This window comes from Myiozetetes cayanensis, unplaced genomic scaffold, assembly GCF_022539395.1.
Source record: "Myiozetetes cayanensis isolate MyiCay16 unplaced genomic scaffold, myiCay2020 scf6-25, whole genome shotgun sequence".
Taxonomy (NCBI): Eukaryota; Metazoa; Chordata; class Aves; order Passeriformes; family Tyrannidae; genus Myiozetetes; species Myiozetetes cayanensis.
In genome coordinates this window covers 23985161-24004498 of record NW_026087853.1, presented here as the reverse complement: position 1 = coordinate 24004498, position 19338 = coordinate 23985161, and the positions used below count along the sequence as shown (strand labels likewise).

Below are 19338 nucleotides of genomic sequence, written 5' to 3'. Positions count from 1 at the left end.
ACATTGCCCGGATAGGCCCTTCGCGCATGCTCAGTTTGGCCCGTGGGGGGGGTGTCCTCCCCCCGCGCGTGCGCTGTGCCCAGCCCCTCCCCCTATCGCCCTTAAGGCGGCTCCCGGGGGGCCCGCAGGGCGCGGCAGGGACGTTGTCGCGGGGCCACTTTAAGGGGCCCGTGGTGGCGCGCGCCCCGGAAGCGGAAGCGCGGGCGGCCCGCGGGGAGAGGCCAGTGCTGACGTTTCTCTGCCGGCCGCGGCTCCAGCGGCGTCTCGCGGGGGCCTCGCCCGGGGGCAGCGCGAGCCGGGACGGGACAGGACGGGCCGGGCGCGGCTCCGCCCGCGGGTCCCGCGCGGCGCGCACGGTGAGAGCTCGCAGCTGCCGCGTCAGCGGGGCCCGGCGGACGGCGGTGTCTCAGGGAGCGGCGGGGACAGAAGGTGGGCACCGGGCCCTCCCGGCCCCGGGACGGGACGGGCGGCAGCACGGGCCAGGAAGGGCCCTCGGCCCTCCGGAGCCCGGTGGGAGCAGTTCTGGGCCTCCCGGAGCAGTCCCCGCTGTCCGAGTTCCTGGGACGGGGCTCCCCGGGCGCTGTTTGCGACCAGCCCGGGGTGCCCGGGGAGGAGGCAGCGGCCGGGCACGTATCCAAGGCTGTTACTTCGCCTCTCCCTCCTTTCCCGTGAAAACGAGGGCGTTGGGCCTTAAGCGAGACAGGCGGTCCCCGCTGCCGCCCCGGGGGCGCCTTCCCGTCCTTTGCCGGGTAACTTCTGGAGGTGGAAACTCGTAAGCTGAGGTCGAGTAACGCTGCAGCAGCTCCAGCCGTCCCCACCTGTGAAACAGCTGCTGCTCCGTTACAGTATTTGATTTGTGATTAGTTTAATGCCTCTACGTGTACCTTTAGCGTAACTTTATTCTCCAGACTTTAACTAAGTGTCCCTTTTGCTTGTTATCTTTTAAACAGCTGTTTAAACAACTCCTGCCCTTCAGAGCTTTTCCCTTTTTAAAATCCTTTATGTAAAAGAGTACTGCTAGATTAGCTAGGCAGATTTATTTAGGTTTATGCTGAGGGGCAGTCTATTCCTGTTGGTTTCCTTAGACCTAATGAGCCCCCCACTATTTCTGCTGCCCCTTGGTTCCTGAAATGCCTGTTCCTGGCAGAAGCACGGAGTCCTGGCACTCCGTGGAGCAGTCCTGGAGCTCAGTGTGGAGGTGCCCAGTGGCTCAGACTGTGCAGAGCTGAGCTCAGCAGAGACCCACTCACCACAGCCCAGCGAGTCTCCTGGGGGCCCTGCCGGGTTTAACCCCGCTCAGGGTGTTTGTGGGGTGCTGCATTAGAGGCAGCTCTCCAGAACTACGGATGCCCAGCACATCTATGGTCTGCAGTGCAGTCACTGCCAGTGCCCTCCTGGCTGCCTGCCCACCCGAGCAATTGTCTGGAGTGCAGCTCTCGACTGGGATGGACTGTGTGTGACAAGCTCTATTACTTTCTCTACTTGGCACTCCTTAGTAATTTTGATGGCTTGTGATTTCTTAATGTATTAGCAAGAGCAGCTGATGTGAAAATGCTTAAGCTCATCTCCTTAGCAAAGTATTCCTATTATAAGGCTGTTGGAAGAAGCTTTTGGAATTCTGCAGAGGAAACATTTGTATACTAGGGCATAATTAACTTTCTGTATTTAGAGAATAGAACTCTGGAAACTAATTTTAAATATTGAGCAGTCACATGGCCTCTGTATGTTGGTCATCCTATCAAATTTCTTAGCTGTTATATCCAAGTATTGTAGTTAAGTTTTGTCTGTAGCTGCAGTTTTAGCAGCTCAAAGCTTACTGAGTTGCAGTGCTATTTTTAGAGGGGTTTATTTTTGCATTGTTGTGATTTTCATAGGAAATGGGCTTGAAAAGTGTTTTGAACATCTGTTTTGCTGAGACCCTCTTGTACATCATATTGATGATAACGTTTTTTAGAATTATGGTGCAATAATGTGAGTTATATGCCTTGTAAGGAAGGAAACCTTGGAGTTTTACCACTTCAGATAACATGCAGAAGTTGTCTTTCAGCAGTGTAAGAAGGTGGACATTCATACCTGTTAATGTACTGATCTTCAGATAATCTATGGGCAGAGTTCCTTAGGGAGCACAGACTAATTTTTTAATGAATATTGAGATGGCATGGTAATGGATATCACTTTGGAATTTCCTGTACATACAATGTACAATAAATCTAAAATATGTAATTATATTTATTTGCGTCATTTGCTATACCCAAGTCCTGTACTTACACTGGATTTATTTATCCTACATCTTTTGAAGCTCCTGGAGACTTTGTTCTGCATTGTGACCTCAGTATTGGGGTGGGGGGTTAGACTGGCAGTTGGTTTTAAGGTTTTGGTGTTGGTTTAACCTGCCAACTTTGTAACAATAGTAACTCTTAATTAGACACAGCAGTCAGGAGGTTGGCTTGCATGGCTGACTTGTTTTAGCTCTTTTGGAATATATCTGGGGGGTTATATAGGAGGTGGAGTGGTTCAACATGTTGACCTGAACATTCATATTCTTCAGAAGTTAACTTTTTATGGTTTCTTAAGTGTAAGTTGTGGTATGCTTATATGTGAGATTTGTGCCTGTAGTGAAAAAAAAACAATCTGTTTTTCAAATAAATCCATTAAAAACTACAATGTGCATTTTGCTTATTAAAGTACAAGTGGGTTTGTAGGGTTACTAAAATGGGAAATTCGGTTTGATTTATTGGAAGCTGGATAAAATGCAACCAGTAAATAATGTTCAATTTTGGTACCAAAATGTCTTGCTTCTAGTCGTACTGGCTTTGCAGGATGCAGAGTTTCTGAGCTATCCTGCTTGATTTTATTCTGTCATGTAGTATATTGCTGACAAGAAGATAAAAAGCAGGTAGTCTTCTTTCTTGAAGTATGTCTGAACTGTTTTTTCCTGGTGAATTCAATGCACTTATTCTACATGGTGAAATGCTTCCTAATTGAAGTGTGGTATCTCTGTTTTTAAGTAGGCCATCAGGATAGCTTAAAATTAGCTTCAGGCCAGTATTTCCTAAAAATAACTAAAAAAGTAAAACTTTACTTTCTGGAATGTGAAGCAGGATTCTTCACCTGAAAGTTACTGGAATAATTAATTAGCGACAGCATAACTTCAGCTAGTTTTAAACTTGGTTTTTTTTTACATTGTTTTCCAGATTCTTCTGAGTTGTACTTAAAGCTGCCAAAATGGTTCTCGCAGATCTTGGAAGAAAAATAACTTCAGCATTGCGCTCCCTGAGCAATGCTACGATTATCAATGAGGAGGTAAGTAGTGTGCAAGTGTGATGGCACTAACGCTTGAAAAGTTCTGAGAAAAAGTTCTCACAGGCTGATGAAAAGCTTGAAGTAGGTTGATGTTATCCGGGGTCTCTTTTCTTTCTTCAAGTAAAATTTCTACTGGAGGTTTTAACATCCTGAGAGTACTGCCAGAACTTAAAACTAGATTTGTACATGGATAATTATCTCAGATGTAGTGGGTCCTGTAGTCGAAGGGTCCTTGAATGGTGGCTGTACTTAGGGAGATTAATGTTCTGTGGAGGTAATGCCAGAGGAGGCATATACTAAATTGTGGGTGGAAGGTAGGTACCTGCTCTGAGTTATGGTTATATGTGCAGCCAGACTATGCAGATGTAGAACTAGGCTGATGGAAGCTGAAGTGTGGAAGAACAAACAGCTTTCAGTGTAAGCTTTGCTGTCTGAAATGTGAGGAGTATGTTGTTTGCTGCCTTTATATTCAAGCCAGTGTGTGGTTCTGGACATTTGTTTCACTTGGTATAGTCTGTATTTTTTCCAATTAAGAGTTTGAAATTATAGCTAGATGTGTTCTGTTATGGGACTGAAAAGCAAGATGGCAAACTAACTAATGTCATGGTTTAAATGTGCCTCTGAGTAAATAAATTGTTAGAAACTGTTTTCAGGTGGACAAACAGCTGGCTTTAAGTAACTGAAAAGTAGGCTTATTGAGACCTATAGGGTTGGAACTTGTGCATAGAGGAAAGCTTTTAACATATTGGCAGCTGGGAGACAACAAATCCTTAACTGAGTCAAATACAGCCCAGTATACAGCAGTAGAAACTTTTATCCTCCAAGAGCTCAGGATGTGCAAATGAGGCCATTTGCAAAAAATGTTTCTGTTCAAGACTTTCCACTTTGAAAAATCTTACAACTAATAAACTTGGTTTCTATCCGAGGCACCTGCTTGCCTACAAGAAATACAACCAGAGCAGCAGTTCAGTTTCTGAAAATGCAGCTAGCAGGGTGTCCATCTTGCAGTTCAGGAATACCTGTGTTTACAGAGATGGTGGTGTGATATGAGATTTTTTGGTGTACTCTTTTAGTACCTGTAGGGAAGTTTAGGAAATCTTGCTAGCATATGAGCTGCTGTTGGCCTTAAAGCAATAGGAAGTGTTCTGTTGTTAGTATGTTATATAGTGTGCAGTTGCTACAATTGAGAATCCTTTTTTTCCATTATTACATTTCAGATTTAAATTGTATTTATGTAGGAACAAATGCACAGACTTTTTTTGTGGTGGTCAATCCTGTATATTGTAAAACAATTTTTCTTTTATACTCCAAAGGTTTTAAATGCTATGTTAAAAGAAGTATGTACAGCATTACTGGAAGCTGATGTTAATATCAAACTTGTGAAGCAACTTAGAGAAAATGTCAAGTAAGTGAAATAATCAGAATGCATATAACTTTTGATGTTTGTAAAAGTTGTTATTTGAGGTTACAGAAGAATAACTAATTTATAACTTTATGTATTTTAGACACACCCTTTAACAGGAAAATGCAGTTTGCACTAAATGTTTAACCAGTTTCATCAAAAGAATTTTCATCAAGTTTAGCCATTTATTGCTGTTACAGGCTTTTTTCAAAAAACTGTTGCTGTCATCAGCTGAGTTCTCTGATAAACAAGTTCTTCATTATTTCCTAGACACCTCATCTTCACATGTTCTGTGCTGCCTATAAATAGATCTGTGTATGTGACTAGTACTGTTACCTTGCCTATTTTCAGATGTGTAATTCAAGTAAATGCAAGTCTGAAAGATGCAAGTATTTTAGAAACCTGTTTTCATCCTCTGTACAGAAGTGTCTCCAATACATGTCACTTAAGTACATCGTATCTGAGAACTCAAAACAAATCAGGATGATGCTGCAGTTGCAAAAACTTTGTTTATTACTAGGTTCAAGCAATGCTTTAAGTTATGCTAGTGTTTCATGGTTTTCTTAAATTCAGGTCTGCAATTGATCTTGAAGAAATGGCATCTGGCCTTAACAAAAGGAAAATGATTCAGCATGCAGTCTTTAAGGAGCTTGTTAAGGTAGGACTTCAAAATTCTGCATTGCATCACTTTGCTTGTACAGCCTGGGCTATGGAAGCAGTCCAGTAGCAAGCCAAGCTTTTAGGTGGTTATGTGGTACCTGCAGTTATGCCTTCTGTTGTAAGGCTTCTTCCTATCGTAGACAGTAGTATTCTAATTGAAACTACTTCCTGGGCATTTCTCAAACTAACTTCAGTTTAAGCTTTAAGTTCAACTGTTCTTACTCTTCAATTGAAATGTAAAGAGCAAGGAAGAATAGAGTACTGCTAGCATCTGGGCTGTCTTTGGTTGTCCCAGACCACCTTTGCTACCCTAATGAAGATTTGTTCAGACTACTTATAAGCCTTTGAAAAAGTGTTAAGTGACAACCTAGCAGTTCATGGCAACATTTCTCATTAATTTACCTACTTGGTCAAATCAGCACCTGGGTATCTGTGTTCTGCCCTCCTTCCAGTTAATAGTGTAGCCTTTTGTTCTGTTAGTCTGTGCCCAGCCATATGACGGCTCTCAGGAATGTATGTACCTTCTACTCATTTCAGAAGTGAGGCAGCAATCCTAAAAAGCCTTGTGTGCTGTAGGATTCTCACCAGAAGCAGCCCATCCTGAGCAGTGACGGTGGCGTGGAGGTTGTGTTTCTGTGTTGGTTGTTACACTTGTGCCACCTCCATAGGCCACCCTGACTGTGGGGCTTGGTGGTAGAAAGAAATTAACACTGTTACTGTTGCAGAATTATTATACATAACAATAGATATCTTGCATGGGCTGTTGCTGTTCACTGTAAATCAGCAAGAACCAAAGCAAAATTAAGACTAAATATGCAAAAATTGTTTTGCCCCATTGAATTTGAAACCAGGCACCTAGCATGATACCAACTCTCTCTGCTTTTGAAATTTGGGTTTGCTGTGTATGTTAAACTTTGTTCTTTAGCTTGTAGATCCTGGAGTCAAAGCATGGACACCTACCAAAGGAAAACAGAATATTATAATGTTTGTTGGTCTGCAAGGAAGTGGTAAAACAACAACTTGTTCAAAGGTAATGTACAGTGAATCTATTTGCACGGGTTTGGGTGGTTTTTTTGGCTTCGTTTTTTGTTGTTGTTTTGTTTGTTTGTTTTTGTTTTGTTTTGATTTTTTTGTTTGTTTTTTTTTTTTTCCCTGGGGAAGGTGATGGTCATTGGACTCCCTAGGTAGGGTTTGCTTGTGATCTGTGCTATTTCTATTAGTAGTGAAGTGTGAGCTCACTACAATGTAGACATATTTTTGCAGAAAGGTTCCTGAAATGGGAGGAATGGTCAAAGTCATATTCTTTAGGGACAATTTATGGCTTGTAGGGCTTTTGAAAAAATTTTTAAACTAAATGCTTGATGAAACAATACTGTGTATGGATAAGAAAGATTCTTTCTATTTTTCCTCATTTAGTTGCCATCTGGAGTTAAACCATGACACTATAGTTCATTTTCTAGGTTAAAGACTAGTACTATGAATGGAACCTCTCTCGCTCCATTATCTCACTCCACTGGAATTTGACTTTTGTATTAGATACTTCAGTTAACTATCAGTGTATGGTGTAAAACTTCTTCCAGCCCCAGATTCATTGAGGAAATTCACATTTGTATTTTTTTAAGGCTAAAAAAGAATGCTATGAATCAACACAGAATAGATAAGGTTGAAAGGGACCACAGTTGGTCATCTGGTCCAGTGTCCCTGCTCAGGAAGATAATCTTAAAGCACATAGCACAGTGTTGTGCCCAGACAGTTCTTGAATATCTCAAGTGAGGGAGGCTCCACAACCTCTCTGGGCAATCTGTTCCAGTGCTCAGTCACCCACACAGTAAAGAAGTTATTCCTCATATTCAGGTGGAACTCGTGTACATCAGTTTCTAGCAGGTTGCCTCTTGTCCTATTGCTTGGCACCACCGGGAGGAGCCTGGCTCCATCCTCTTCACACCCTCCCTGCAGGTACTTACAGTCACTGATAAGGTCCCCTCTCAGTTGTCTCTCCTTGAGGCTGAACAGGCCCAACTCCCTCAGGCTTTCCTTGTAAGAGAGACACTCCAGTCCCTTAATCATCTTCATGACCCTCTGCTGAACCAGGAGCTCCATGTCTCTCGCACTGAGGAGCCCAGAAGTGGGTACAGCATTCCAGATGTGGCCTCACCAGGGCTGAATAGAGGGGCATGATCACTTTCCTCAGCCTTCTGGCAGTGCTCTTCCTGCTGCACCCCAGGATATCATTGGCCTTCTTGGGCACACGGCTGGGCACACATGGCACACTGCTGGCTCATAGACAGCTTGTTGTCCTTTTGTCATCCATACTCCCAGGCTGTTTATGTTTTACTGCACTACTTCTCCAGCAGATGTCAGGGTAGTTAAAGTCCCCCACAAGTGCCTGTGACTCTGAGGCTGCTTCAGGCTGCCTGTAGAAGGTCTCATCCATTTGTTCCTTGTAATCAGGTGGCCTGTAGCAAACATCCACAACTACATCACCCTTACTGGTCTACCCTTTTATCCTAAACCATAAGCTCTTAACTTGCTCATCATCTACCCCAAGACAGAGCTCGATGCATTCCAAGCTGGAAGGAAAAATTATCCTGTGTAAAAAAGATGCATCTTTCTTGCTTTTTTTTGTGATCTGCTTCTGATTTCAAAAGACTTTCCTTGTGCTTCTGTAGGTGAACTTTATTTTGGAAGTTTGTCTTTGGTCAGTCAAGTGTTTTGTGAATGTACATCGTACCAATGAAGCTGAGTGTTACAAGAAAGTTAAGGATTCTATCCACCACTTTAAAATAGGTCCTTGCAATGGAAATATTTTTGTTCCTCTGGAAGTACAGAAACCAAGAGCTGTCCAAGTCGTAACAGTAGGGTACTTGATGTTGAAGTATTTAGAGTTTTGGGTGGTTTCTAAATGCTAGTCCAATTTGCAGTATTAACCAGCAGAATCCAAGAGTCTGTAAAATGGGAACTTGAGTTAGTTGTAGTCATTCCTAACTCAGAAACTGAAATCAGAAGCAGAGTCAAGCAGCTGTTTTCGTCTTGCCACTAATAATTATTTATAACATACTCTTTAAAATAATGGCCATGCTAACATTTGATACTTGTACAGTGTTACTCAGTGGCCTAAGTTATAGGAAGGCTGGCTTGCCTTTGTGTCTTCTGTGTGTGTACTTCAGTGACTCACAAGCTGTTACAGTGTCATGCCAGTGGGACTTTGGCGTAACTACTTGTTTTGGATTTCTTTTCACAGTTAGCATACTTTTATCAGAGGAAAGGCTGGAAGACCTGTTTGATATGTGCAGACACGTACAGAGCAGGTAATACAGACTTTAATGATGTAGTTCTCTATCCGTAATATTTACAGATTTTCTCAAGTAGTCCCTTGACTATACCTGTCTTACAGGTGCTTTTGACCAGTTAAAGCAGAATGCCACAAAAGCAAGAATTCCCTTTTATGGGAGGTAAGCATCTTTCGGAAGCAGTTTGGAGGACAATTTAACTCCAATGATGTATTGTTCCTTGCTGAATGTCTTGCACTAAGCCCCATCCAGTGTTGCCTAATTAATTAGGTTTTAGTAATATATTCTGTTTTCTCTAATCATATGAAAATTCTGCCTAATTCTGTATACTGCCAGGATTAGCAGGTAGGGATAGTGTAAGAAGAGATCAGGCATCCAGGAATAATTTGCTACAATATTCTCTGTGTACAGCAGTTCAGAGACTTTTACCAGACATATTCAGATTTTCAGGAATTATCTTATAGATCAAAGGATATTATTTATGGATGCTTAATTTTTTTTGTCAAGTAGAGGCAGAGGTGGACTAAAATAGCTTTTATAAAGCAGTAAATAACTTTCCTCTAAGCTTCCTTGGAGATGTACTGTCTAGGTGCTCAGTTAAATCTTGTTTCAGGAAAGGGGTAGTAGAACTTAGTGCAGCTTCCAGCAGGTGAGACAGACAGTCCTTTGCACTTCAGTTCACTGTGTACTAAGGGTAAATGGCTTAGGAAGGCATATTTTTTAACCAACTTTTGCTTAACATAAGAGGAATTCCCTCTTGATATCCAGATACATTTATAGTTAACAAGTTTATAGTTGAGTGATGAAATTTTAAATTAGTTTCTTTTGGAACAAAAAATTGTACATATATCTAGATGTTTCTCTTTTTGATCAGTTACACAGAAATGGATCCTGTAATTATTGCCTCAGAAGGTGTTGAGAAATTTAAGAATGAGAACTTTGAAATAATCATTGTTGATACAAGCGGACGTCACAAACAAGAAGACTCGTTGTTTGAAGAGATGTTACAAGTTGCTAATGCCATAGTGAGTAGTTTTGAGAGATACAGTAACTTCTGTCATAGTCATTTGACTACAATTGATTTATCTTTATGTCCTAATGTTCTGTGTAGATTTGGCTTTAATTACTAGGTTATTTTAGAAATTACAAGCAGGTATGAATGAGCAAAGGTTGAATGACCAGTACTTGATAATTTTGTCAGTTTTAATTCTTCTATCTGTAGTTCAAGGACAATTGCATATAACTAGACTGCCATTCTTGCTTTAACTTTTCAGTTTCTTTGAATGGAAAAACTAGTTAAAAGAACCAGTCTGATCTGGTTTCCTGTAACTATGAATACAAAACTTTCTGTGATTGTCACAAATAATTGCCTTGAAACAGAGAAGATGATTGGATAATTTTCAACAGTTTTGATATGTAAATGAAGCTGGTGTCTCTTGTATGGGTTTAAAAAGTTTGAGTATTTGTTTAATTTTGTGGTCTTGCATGACAATATGACACTTCCCACAGAATTCCTGCTGATGGCCAACTTGTTTTTAGAGAAATGGACTTAATGTGAAACTGAATGGATGATTTGAGCCATTAATTGCTTGTAAATTGCTCAATGGCTCAAGATACTGGCTAAAATCACTCAAAACATTACAATTTATTAGGTTTGTGCTTATTAGTTATGTTCTGTCTTGTAGATAAATCTTTCATGTAGTAATACAGTATCAGTTTTTTAAATGGCCCTTACATAATACTGTTCATAAAATGTCCTGTTTTAAACTGCACAGCCCTTACCTACTGTTACTGCGGCAAGTTCTGCTACTGAATGCATGAACATAATGCATGAACACTTTTCAGTAAAGCAGGAGATGATTATTTTGTGTATCTCATTTCTCCTAGCAACCAGATAACATTGTTTATGTGATGGATGCTTCCATTGGACAAGCTTGTGAAGCTCAAGCTAAAGCTTTCAAAGATAAAGTAGACGTAGCTTCTGTTATTGTTACGAAGCTCGATGGACACGCAAAAGGAGGTGGAGCTCTTAGTGCGTAAGTATTGTGGTATAACAGTAACCAACACCTGACCATGCACAACCAGCCATGAAAATGCCTTATTGTCTCACAAAAACCTGTTCTGTGAATATAGTAGTGTGTATTGTTATGTGTCAGACTTCTGTCTTTTGAAAACAGCATAAAGCAATATTCCATATTGTGTATCGGGCATTTTTCCGAAAAGATACATTTGGGTTTAATAGATATGGTTCACCTGAAGAGCTTTGCTTCTTACTTAATGCCTAAGAGTTTTTTCCAGAAGGGGAAAACCTTGACCTAGTCATATCTAGGGGCCTTAAAACTGATGCAAATCAAACTTCTGGATTGCCAGTGTCCAGCAGCTTGGTAAAAAGTTGTCTGCAGTCATACTTACCTGAATTCCATTCTCACTGGACTTCCATGTGCTGTATCTTGGCAGACTATTGACTAGACTATGCTATATTTTATCTTTCAATGACACAGCTTGTATGGAGCTGAGATTATGTGTCAAAACAATCAAAGTTAACTGGCACTGACTTACTGAATCACTGTCTGACTTTGATATGAAGTGTTACAGTTCTTGAACTGCCATATGTATTTTGTTTTATTTATAGCGTAGAGATAGAAAACTAAAGCTTTTGGTATCTTCATTTTGCTCTTGTTTTAGTTGCCATGCATTAAGTTGGCTGTATTTGCTCTGTACTGTGTGTGGACTGGAAGCTGAGTTTGATCTAAAAGCTAGTGCCAGTAATTGATTGGTGAAAAGGTCCTTAGTTTTCTTATGGCTAAGCTTTTTTCCTGTGTTGAAAACAAGATTGTCTCTTGTTTTTGAGAAGAGATTGTCTCTTGTATTGAAGAAAATGTAATCAATGCTTGTGTCATCTGACCTTCCAATATTAAGATAAACTGGAAATGATGTATTTTTATTTCTTTCCTCTCAGGTTTCTTAAACTCAGCAAGGAAAATAAGCAACTTCCATTTCTGTTGATGATTTTTTCAAAGCAGTTTGTATTTTATGAAGTACTAATTAGAGAAAAATCTTTTTAACTACCCTCAGCTACACATCCAAATGCTGGATGTTTTTTTCATTAATAATAATTAAGGAGTGGAGCCCCTGGTGGTCTAATGGAAAGGCGCCGCGCTGTCACCGCGGAGACCCGGGTTCGATTCCCGGTCAGGGCCACTCCCGGGTAGGTGGGGCTCGTTAGCCCTTAAAGGCAACCCACCTACGTCCTATGGACCTCACTGCCACCGTCCAAGCTCGCTTGGCCCCGGCAGTTGAACCTTAGGATTAAAGGGTGGGCTCAGTTCCGCGCACACTGTGTCTCACCTAAAAAATCCAATGCGCAGGCTGGAAGGTGTAAAGACCTTCCCCGGATCTTCGCTCGCGAAGACTGGCCATTATTAATTAAGGAGTAAGATTCTTCAGAGAAGCTGTATGCTGTTGAGGATGCCTAGCTGATTATGTTAATAGACAGTACAAAAGATAGATGGTTTTTTGAGAAGCCATTTCATAAAATGTATTTTACTGCAGAGTTGCTGCCACAAAGAGTCCTATTATTTTTATTGGAACTGGAGAACACATAGATGACTTTGAACCCTTTAAAACACAGCCTTTCATCAGCAAGCTGCTCGGTATGTATGTACTATGTACAGCTATAGTTAAGACTCTTTGAATTGGATAATGGAAAGTCAAAGTGTAAATTTGTTAATATTAATTTCAGAGCTATTTTCCTTTTCCAGGTATGGGTGATATTGAAGGATTGATAGATAAAGTAAATGAGTTAAAGTTGGATGACAACGAAGCACTCATAGAAAAGCTAAAACATGGTAAGTTATTCCCAGGCCTGAATAGCACATGCATTACAGTGATGGAATCGTGGCAGGTTCTCTGTGACAGAGACCACTGAGTTAATTTGTGTTATGTGTAGACATAAAAAACTCACGTGCCCAGTGAAGAATAGCTATTCTTTCTCTAGTACACGTGGCAGTCAAGTAAACTGAGTTGTGTTTTTTGAGTGATAAGTCTGTCAGACTGTAACTGCAGAATAACTAGCTTAACGGTTCAGTATGTGCCATCTTAAACTGTTTATCCATGTTAGTGTTGAAGAGGTTTATTTATCCATTTATCTATGCAGTATAGTATTTAATTTGTAAAAATGAAGATAATTGAGAGAGTAAGACCAAAATGCTAGTGTGACTTCTGCTAACCTTTTTTTTTGTTATTGTTGTACTTCAGGTCAATTTACGTTAAGAGATATGTATGAACAATTCCAAAACATCATGAAAATGGGACCATTCAGTCAGATCTTGGTTAGTTATCCCCGAAATCATTTTATTTTGTCAGATTTTCATTGATATTTGAGAAACTTCTGTAAACCTAGAACTCTTCATTGAAATTGGTGTTATAATCTGTGCTATATGTGTTTCAAAAGGTGAAATTTGTCTACTGCAGTACATAACTGCTGAACTAAAAGTTGCTGTCTATATTTCTGGCTGCTTAATTAAAGTTAGCTTTGCCTATTCTGATACAGCTTTTCTTTTCCATTTTTGAAACAAGGGCATGATCCCTGGTTTTGGAACTGACTTCATGAGTAAAGGCAATGAACAGGAATCAATGGCCAGGTTAAAGAAACTGATGACTATAATGGACAGTATGAATGATCAAGGTAAAACAAATATCACGGACTATTTTTCTTTCTCTGTTGTTGAACAAGCTTATTTAGAGATCTTTTTGGAAACAAAAAGCCATTGCAGCATCTACTGTGGCAGAAAATGACAAGAAATAATTAAGACTCTTAGAAATGGCAAGGAGTACACATGTCTCCAACTATCCAAATAAGTTTAAATATTTAGAGATGACTGCCTGTTGCTGCTCTGTCTTGTGTAGGGTAGGTGGGATTTTGAAGCATTCTATTGGAAATTAATATTTTTATTTTTCATATTCTAACTGTTCTTAAATTATTAACATTATACTTGCAAATTAAAAAGCTATCTTAATCTTTAAACTGGCATTACTCTCTTTTTTTTCTACCCCTCTCAGATTTATTTGATGATATAGCCTGGCCTCTGGAATTCAAAGTGTCATTTCTAATCCACTGATAACTCCTGCAGAAGTATGCTGTTACCCTTGTGCTAAAGCCATTAATATGGCTTAAGACCAAGTATGCTGAGACCATAATTTATTCAGACAATTTTTTCTGTCATGGTGAAACATATGAAGAGAACAGCTTTTTAGCATTACTTCCTAGAACATTATGTCTCAATTATGTATTTAAAATTCTGCATTGTCACTTCTAAAACTAGTTTCTTTTGTTCTCTGGCTCAAAACTAAATTCTCAACTAGTAGAACAGGTTTGCTACCAACTGTAACAGTTTTAATGTCAGTAACTCAATGTGTTTTTCTTTTCCACATTCTAATTGCAGAACTTGACAGTACAGATGGTGCCAAAGTTTTCAGTAAGCAGCCAGGAAGAATCCAAAGAGTAGCAAGAGGTTCAGGTGTTTCTACCAGAGATGTTCAGGAGCTTTTGACCCAATACACTAAGTTTGCACAGATGGTGAAAAAGATGGGAGGCATCAAAGGGCTTTTCAAAGGTAAAAAAACCCCCAACACCACAAAACCAACCAACCAACAACCCCCACCCCCCAAAAAGAAAAACCCACAAAACCCAAAAAAACAAAACCTAAACTTTATTAACTTGGTGGGGACATTACTTGGTGTGCGAACACAGAGGAAATGTGAAAACGTTGATTAGGGAGAGGAGAAAGTGAGTTGCAGCTCACTGGTTTTCATGATGTTTGAAAACTTTTTTATGTAACTGGTAAGGCCTGCACTGTTTTTCATGCCACTAATGTGTAACTTAGCAGGGAAAGACACTGTATTTCTATCAATGTAGACTTGATTACTACCACAGTACTAACACTGTTATGTGGGGTGCAGGGACTGTTGATCTTTAAAGTACCTTTAAGTGGCTGATGTAGTAACTTCTGATAATGGACTCATGGGTTTGAATCTAGAATAATGTAACATTTAGATTTATTTCTAGCCCAATATGCTAATCTCTTTTTTTTTTAGGTGGTGATATGTCAAAGAATGTAAACCCATCTCAGCTGGCCAAACTGAACCAACAGATGGCAAAGATGATGGATCCAAGAGTTCTTCATCATATGGGTATGTGCTGACTTTTTATAGCTTCAAGAGAGGACAGTTATGGCAGAGCATTTGAAATAGAGAATTGAGGAATGTCATATGAGAATATCTGCATTATATATCAGTATTAAGTATTTCTAAAACTTTCTAACAATAATCAGAACGTTTAGTCCAAATGCTTTGCACTTACCAGTGCTTAATCTAGTCTCTTTGTTTGGATTCAACTCTCAAAATGAGCAATTGGAATAGTGTCTGGGAATAGTGATGAGTTGAGGTATGACTGTGGTAAAGCAAATCTGCCTAAACTTCCCTTCCCTTCTAAACTTTGCTTCAAGTAATTAAATTTGATAAGAACAGCTTTATTTAAAGACTCCCATACCTGAACCTTACTAATCAATTCTGGTTATTCCTTCAAGGGTTCTTCTTTAGTTCTTAATGCACAGGTCATCTTAAAACCTACTTTAAGCCTGGTGTTTTGCAGGCCCTTCTGTAATTAAGTCAGTCAGTTTTTTACTTTTAATAGCAGTTTAAGCCTAGTTAGACAGTCTTGGGCTTCTGTATTTGTATATGGCTGAAATAGTGTGTGTATGTTAATGAGGCCTCGAGCAGGAGAGCTGGGCTTCAGAGTTAACACATTATGTTCTCACTTTCTGCAGGTGGCATGGCAGGTTTGCAGTCAATGATGAGACAATTTCAACAAGGTGCTGCTGGCAATATGAAAGGCATGATGGGATTCAATAATATGTAAAGAAGCCTTAATACAAATGGACTTGGTTGACTCGTCATTGCAACTTCAGTGAAAGAATTTGCTTTCTTCCTTTTTACAGTGATGAGGGAGTGGTCTTTTGAAATCTTATCCAGGCTTCTCAGTTTCTATATCTAATTTCTGAAAACTATTTTTGCTTAAATTAGTTCTTCTCCACTAATAACTGATGGCACAAAGAGTAATTCAATTTAATGAAACAAGATCATGATGTAAAATTTTAATATTCAGAGACACTTTTTAATTGTTTACATCAAATGGCAGCCATTATATTTGTAAACAACCCTGATCTTTGGTTATAGTAACATAAAATGTCACAAATATACTGTAAAATAAAATGTAAGTGGTTATAAACAAGGGAATGGCCCGTTTCTTCAGTTGTTTCTCACTGTCCTTTATCAGTATGTAATGAGATGATTTCCTTAGTTTGACTTGTTTCTAAAGACTATTGTAACTCATGTGTGGCATAGATGCTGTAAGAATAGTTTAGTATCTGAAAATCTGCTGTTGGTGCTCAGGTGTGGACCATTTTTGAAGGTGGATGTGCTGTGCTCACGTTTGTACAAGAATTTTATCATTCTTTCCCTATACACAAGGAACAAAGTGACTGAAAAAATACAGGTATGCAACTGTCTCATACTGGAGAAAATCTTCATATCGTGCTGCTAATTAGGCAGTTCTCTTGTTAATGAGATAATTCCTGATACATCCTAGGTGTAATTCTCTGCTGGTACTGAACTTTAAAACAGAGAGAGTTGGAGCAATATGGTCTGTTTAGATACAGCTCAGCCATGATCTGATCTTAATTTCCTATAGTATTTCTTTAATATTTCAGTTTACTGTGTCGGTCTTAAAAGAGTAGAATCTACAAGCACACTTCAGAAACTGCGTAGACCAAATAAAACTTGAAATTTTGGCAAATATCCTTTCCCCTAAAGCAAGAGGGTGCATCATGAACCTCAAGATACTGCAGAGTGCTTGGTTTGTAAATGGACACCCAATGCTGTTGCTTAGATAAGATAAAAGCTAAATGTAGTAATTAAAACAAGTGAGTCCCTCTGTCAGCCAATTCTTTGAGAAGGTGGCAACTAACTGAATATTTTATCTAGGAAATTATGCTCTTGTGGTAATATAAGGTATGCTGTAACTTAGTTTATAATGTGAAACTGTCTTCTACTTGATTAGTGGTACTGGTGTTCATTGTGTGGAGGATGCTGAAAAATCTTCAGGTATGCCATTTACCTAATACGCTGCATTTTATGCATAGCATTAGTCTGTAAAAGGATCGGTTAAGTTGGATCTTAGTATTTTAAATATAACAAATGAGTCCTTCCATATCACTAGCTTTTAGGGGAGCTGGTGTGTACTAAAACCTGATTTTTTTTTTAGTAGTTCTTGAACAGTACAAACCAATGAACTGTACAAAATGAAGCAGAAAAGAGTACCAAATCTTGGTTTGGAATGCAGTTGGTGGGGAGAGTGGATAGTTAAATGCTTTTGATGGAAATCAAACATGAATAGGCATATTGAGGATGAACACTAAAGCACTGTGCTTCAGGACAGGCTCAGTCAGACTGTCAAGTTACCAACAATTAACCCTCTATTTTCAATTTGTTGCATACATTTAGTTTTAGCTTTTAGTTCACCATTTCCAAACTAACTCTGCTACCAGAAGAAGAGAGTTGTCACTGCCTGAGTGTTGGCAGAGGCAAGGGCAAGTTCAGAATGCATTTCCTTGAAAGTATAAGAACAAAGTGTATATTGAATTTTCTTACCTTAGCAAGCCAGGTAGAAAACACTTTGGACCCTGTTCAGAAAAGTTGCCCTGAGGATCTCAAGTCTGAAAAAAAAAAATTCATGTGTATTGGAGGCACCAAGAGGAAGAGTTCAACTGTATAGGAACACTTAAAAAATTCTCTTCTAGATTTGTAAGAGAACAACTTTAGAGACAGATATAATTTTTATGTTTATGGATCCTGCAGAGCACAATGCATAGAAGAAAATGCTTATAGCAGGAGAACAGAATGTTCTATATGTTCTCTCAATTTGCTATTCTGAATGGGTGACTTACATGGCCTCTCAGAGCTTGATGCAAATAAAACACTGTGGGCAAGTGTGTAATAACTCCTCCAGCACCATTTTCTTCCATTAGAGTTTTTGTACTCATCTTCCACAGGATCTCAGAAAAGTCTGCAGAAAAGTTTTCCCTGGCATACAAGAATCCGTGAAGAGCTGGAGGCAAGCAAAATTTGCTGGAAATACTTAGATGACTGAGGTCTGTCTCCTGTGTGTATCTTGCTGAAAGCTGTTCCTGCTGTCAGACAAGCTTTTGTCTGAGCTGTTTGAGCTCAGTCTGCTGCTGAGCAGCCTACTAAGAGGAAACCGTTATGATGGTCAATAGATAGCTGTGTGATTGGAGCTGGACAATTAACTATTAGCACACACAAATAGCTATAGGTTTATTTGTGAACAGTCTTTTCCATAGGATTTTCAATATTGTGAGATGCTAAGTTTATTAAAATTGTCTAAGTTGCAAATGCCAATTGTTCTGGGAGGTTAAAGATTAAGGTTAGTACTACTGTACAGCTGCTATAATCACAGTAGAGGCAAAGGAAAGCAAGTTAGTTGGTTGATGACTTAAAGGTGTTCTTTAGGAGCTGTGCACCGTATTTCAACCAGTCCTTACTAAATAGAATGTAGACTATATTGTGGATAAGAGATATTTATGTATCCTAACATTAATTTGTTTCTTTGCAGCTTTGAGTATTACAGATTTTTAATACCTAAAGCAGATGTTCAGCCCAGTAGTGTCTAAAATAATAGTCTAGCCTTTAACTGATGTGTTTCTGTAATCATACATTCAATACAATACATTCTGTATGTTAGCCCTTTTCACAAGGGAACATTTTCTGCCTTATGCTAGTATAATTGTGGGATACATCTGTGCTTTACCTGGGCTTTTTAATTTGTTACAGAATGTGGATAAGGCTTTAAAATTACTAAGAAAGTGCCTAAGACTGTGCCATATATTAATTTTTTGGAAGCTATTCTTAATGATGCAGGAGTGAAGGATGGCTTTTACCATGTAAGTGGATTTTACAGCCATGGGTTCCAACTTTAAAAAAAAAAATTAATTAAAACTGCTCCCTCGTTAGTCTCATGAAAAGGATGCTTCCAATGCTTCCATCTCCCGCTGTTTTCACTAGTAGTTGGCATTGGCTAACGCACCTTTTGTCAGGGTCACCTCTGCTTCTCTCTTGGGGCTGGGCCAGCACCTGCAGGCCAGAGCCCCCGGCACAGGCTGGAGGGCTCCTAACTCTGCTGCAGCAGCTGAGCAATTACTACGTGGCAAACACTTTTCACTGCCTTATGGGACTCCGTGTTATTTTCCCACCTAAACGAAACTCAGGGGCCAGTGCGCCCTTGGTTTGCATTTCTTTCTTGGTCAGGGGTCAGTCCTTTACAAAGTGCTGAGTTGCCTGAGCCAACACTGGAGGGCTGAGTAAGGGTGGCCCTGGGAGGATCCCTAAATCCTGTCAAGGAACTTCATGTGCTTCTGAAACTATTCTTCTGTTATTTTGCACGTTTTTACAATACTGTGGGAAAAACCTAGGGTTTTCCCTCAGAGCAGGTATGCTTCCTCCTGGGTGGAGGTACGGCTGTGCCTGGCAGCCCAGCTGCCTCCGGCCTCTGCCCTGCTTCCCTCCCGAGAAGAGAAAGGCCAGGGTGCCCTCAGTCTCGCCCAGGTG

At 39.9% G+C, this 19338-nt stretch overlaps 1 protein-coding gene across 2 annotated transcripts; it reads left to right on the top strand.

Moving 5' to 3' along the window:
• Nucleotides 1–210: 210 nt before the first annotated feature.
• On the top strand, nucleotides 211–15946 carry SRP54 (signal recognition particle 54). 2 transcript variants are annotated; one of them, XM_050335769.1, is made up of 16 exons: nucleotides 211–356; nucleotides 3195–3303; nucleotides 4617–4708; nucleotides 5279–5363; nucleotides 6291–6395; nucleotides 8607–8673; nucleotides 8760–8817; nucleotides 9530–9680; nucleotides 10543–10691; nucleotides 12208–12308; nucleotides 12417–12503; nucleotides 12913–12986; nucleotides 13234–13342; nucleotides 14100–14270; nucleotides 14752–14847; nucleotides 15483–15946. In XM_050335769.1, the coding sequence occupies exons 2-16, from the start codon at nucleotides 3226–3228 to the stop codon at nucleotides 15572–15574; spliced, it is 1515 nt and encodes a 504-aa protein (XP_050191726.1). In that variant the 5' UTR covers nucleotides 211–356; nucleotides 3195–3225; the 3' UTR covers nucleotides 15575–15946. The 2 variants fall into 2 exon arrangements, with proteins under 2 accessions (XP_050191726.1, XP_050191725.1); XM_050335768.1 differs by having other exon boundaries at nucleotides 278–429.
• Nucleotides 15947–19338: the final 3392 nt, after the last annotated feature.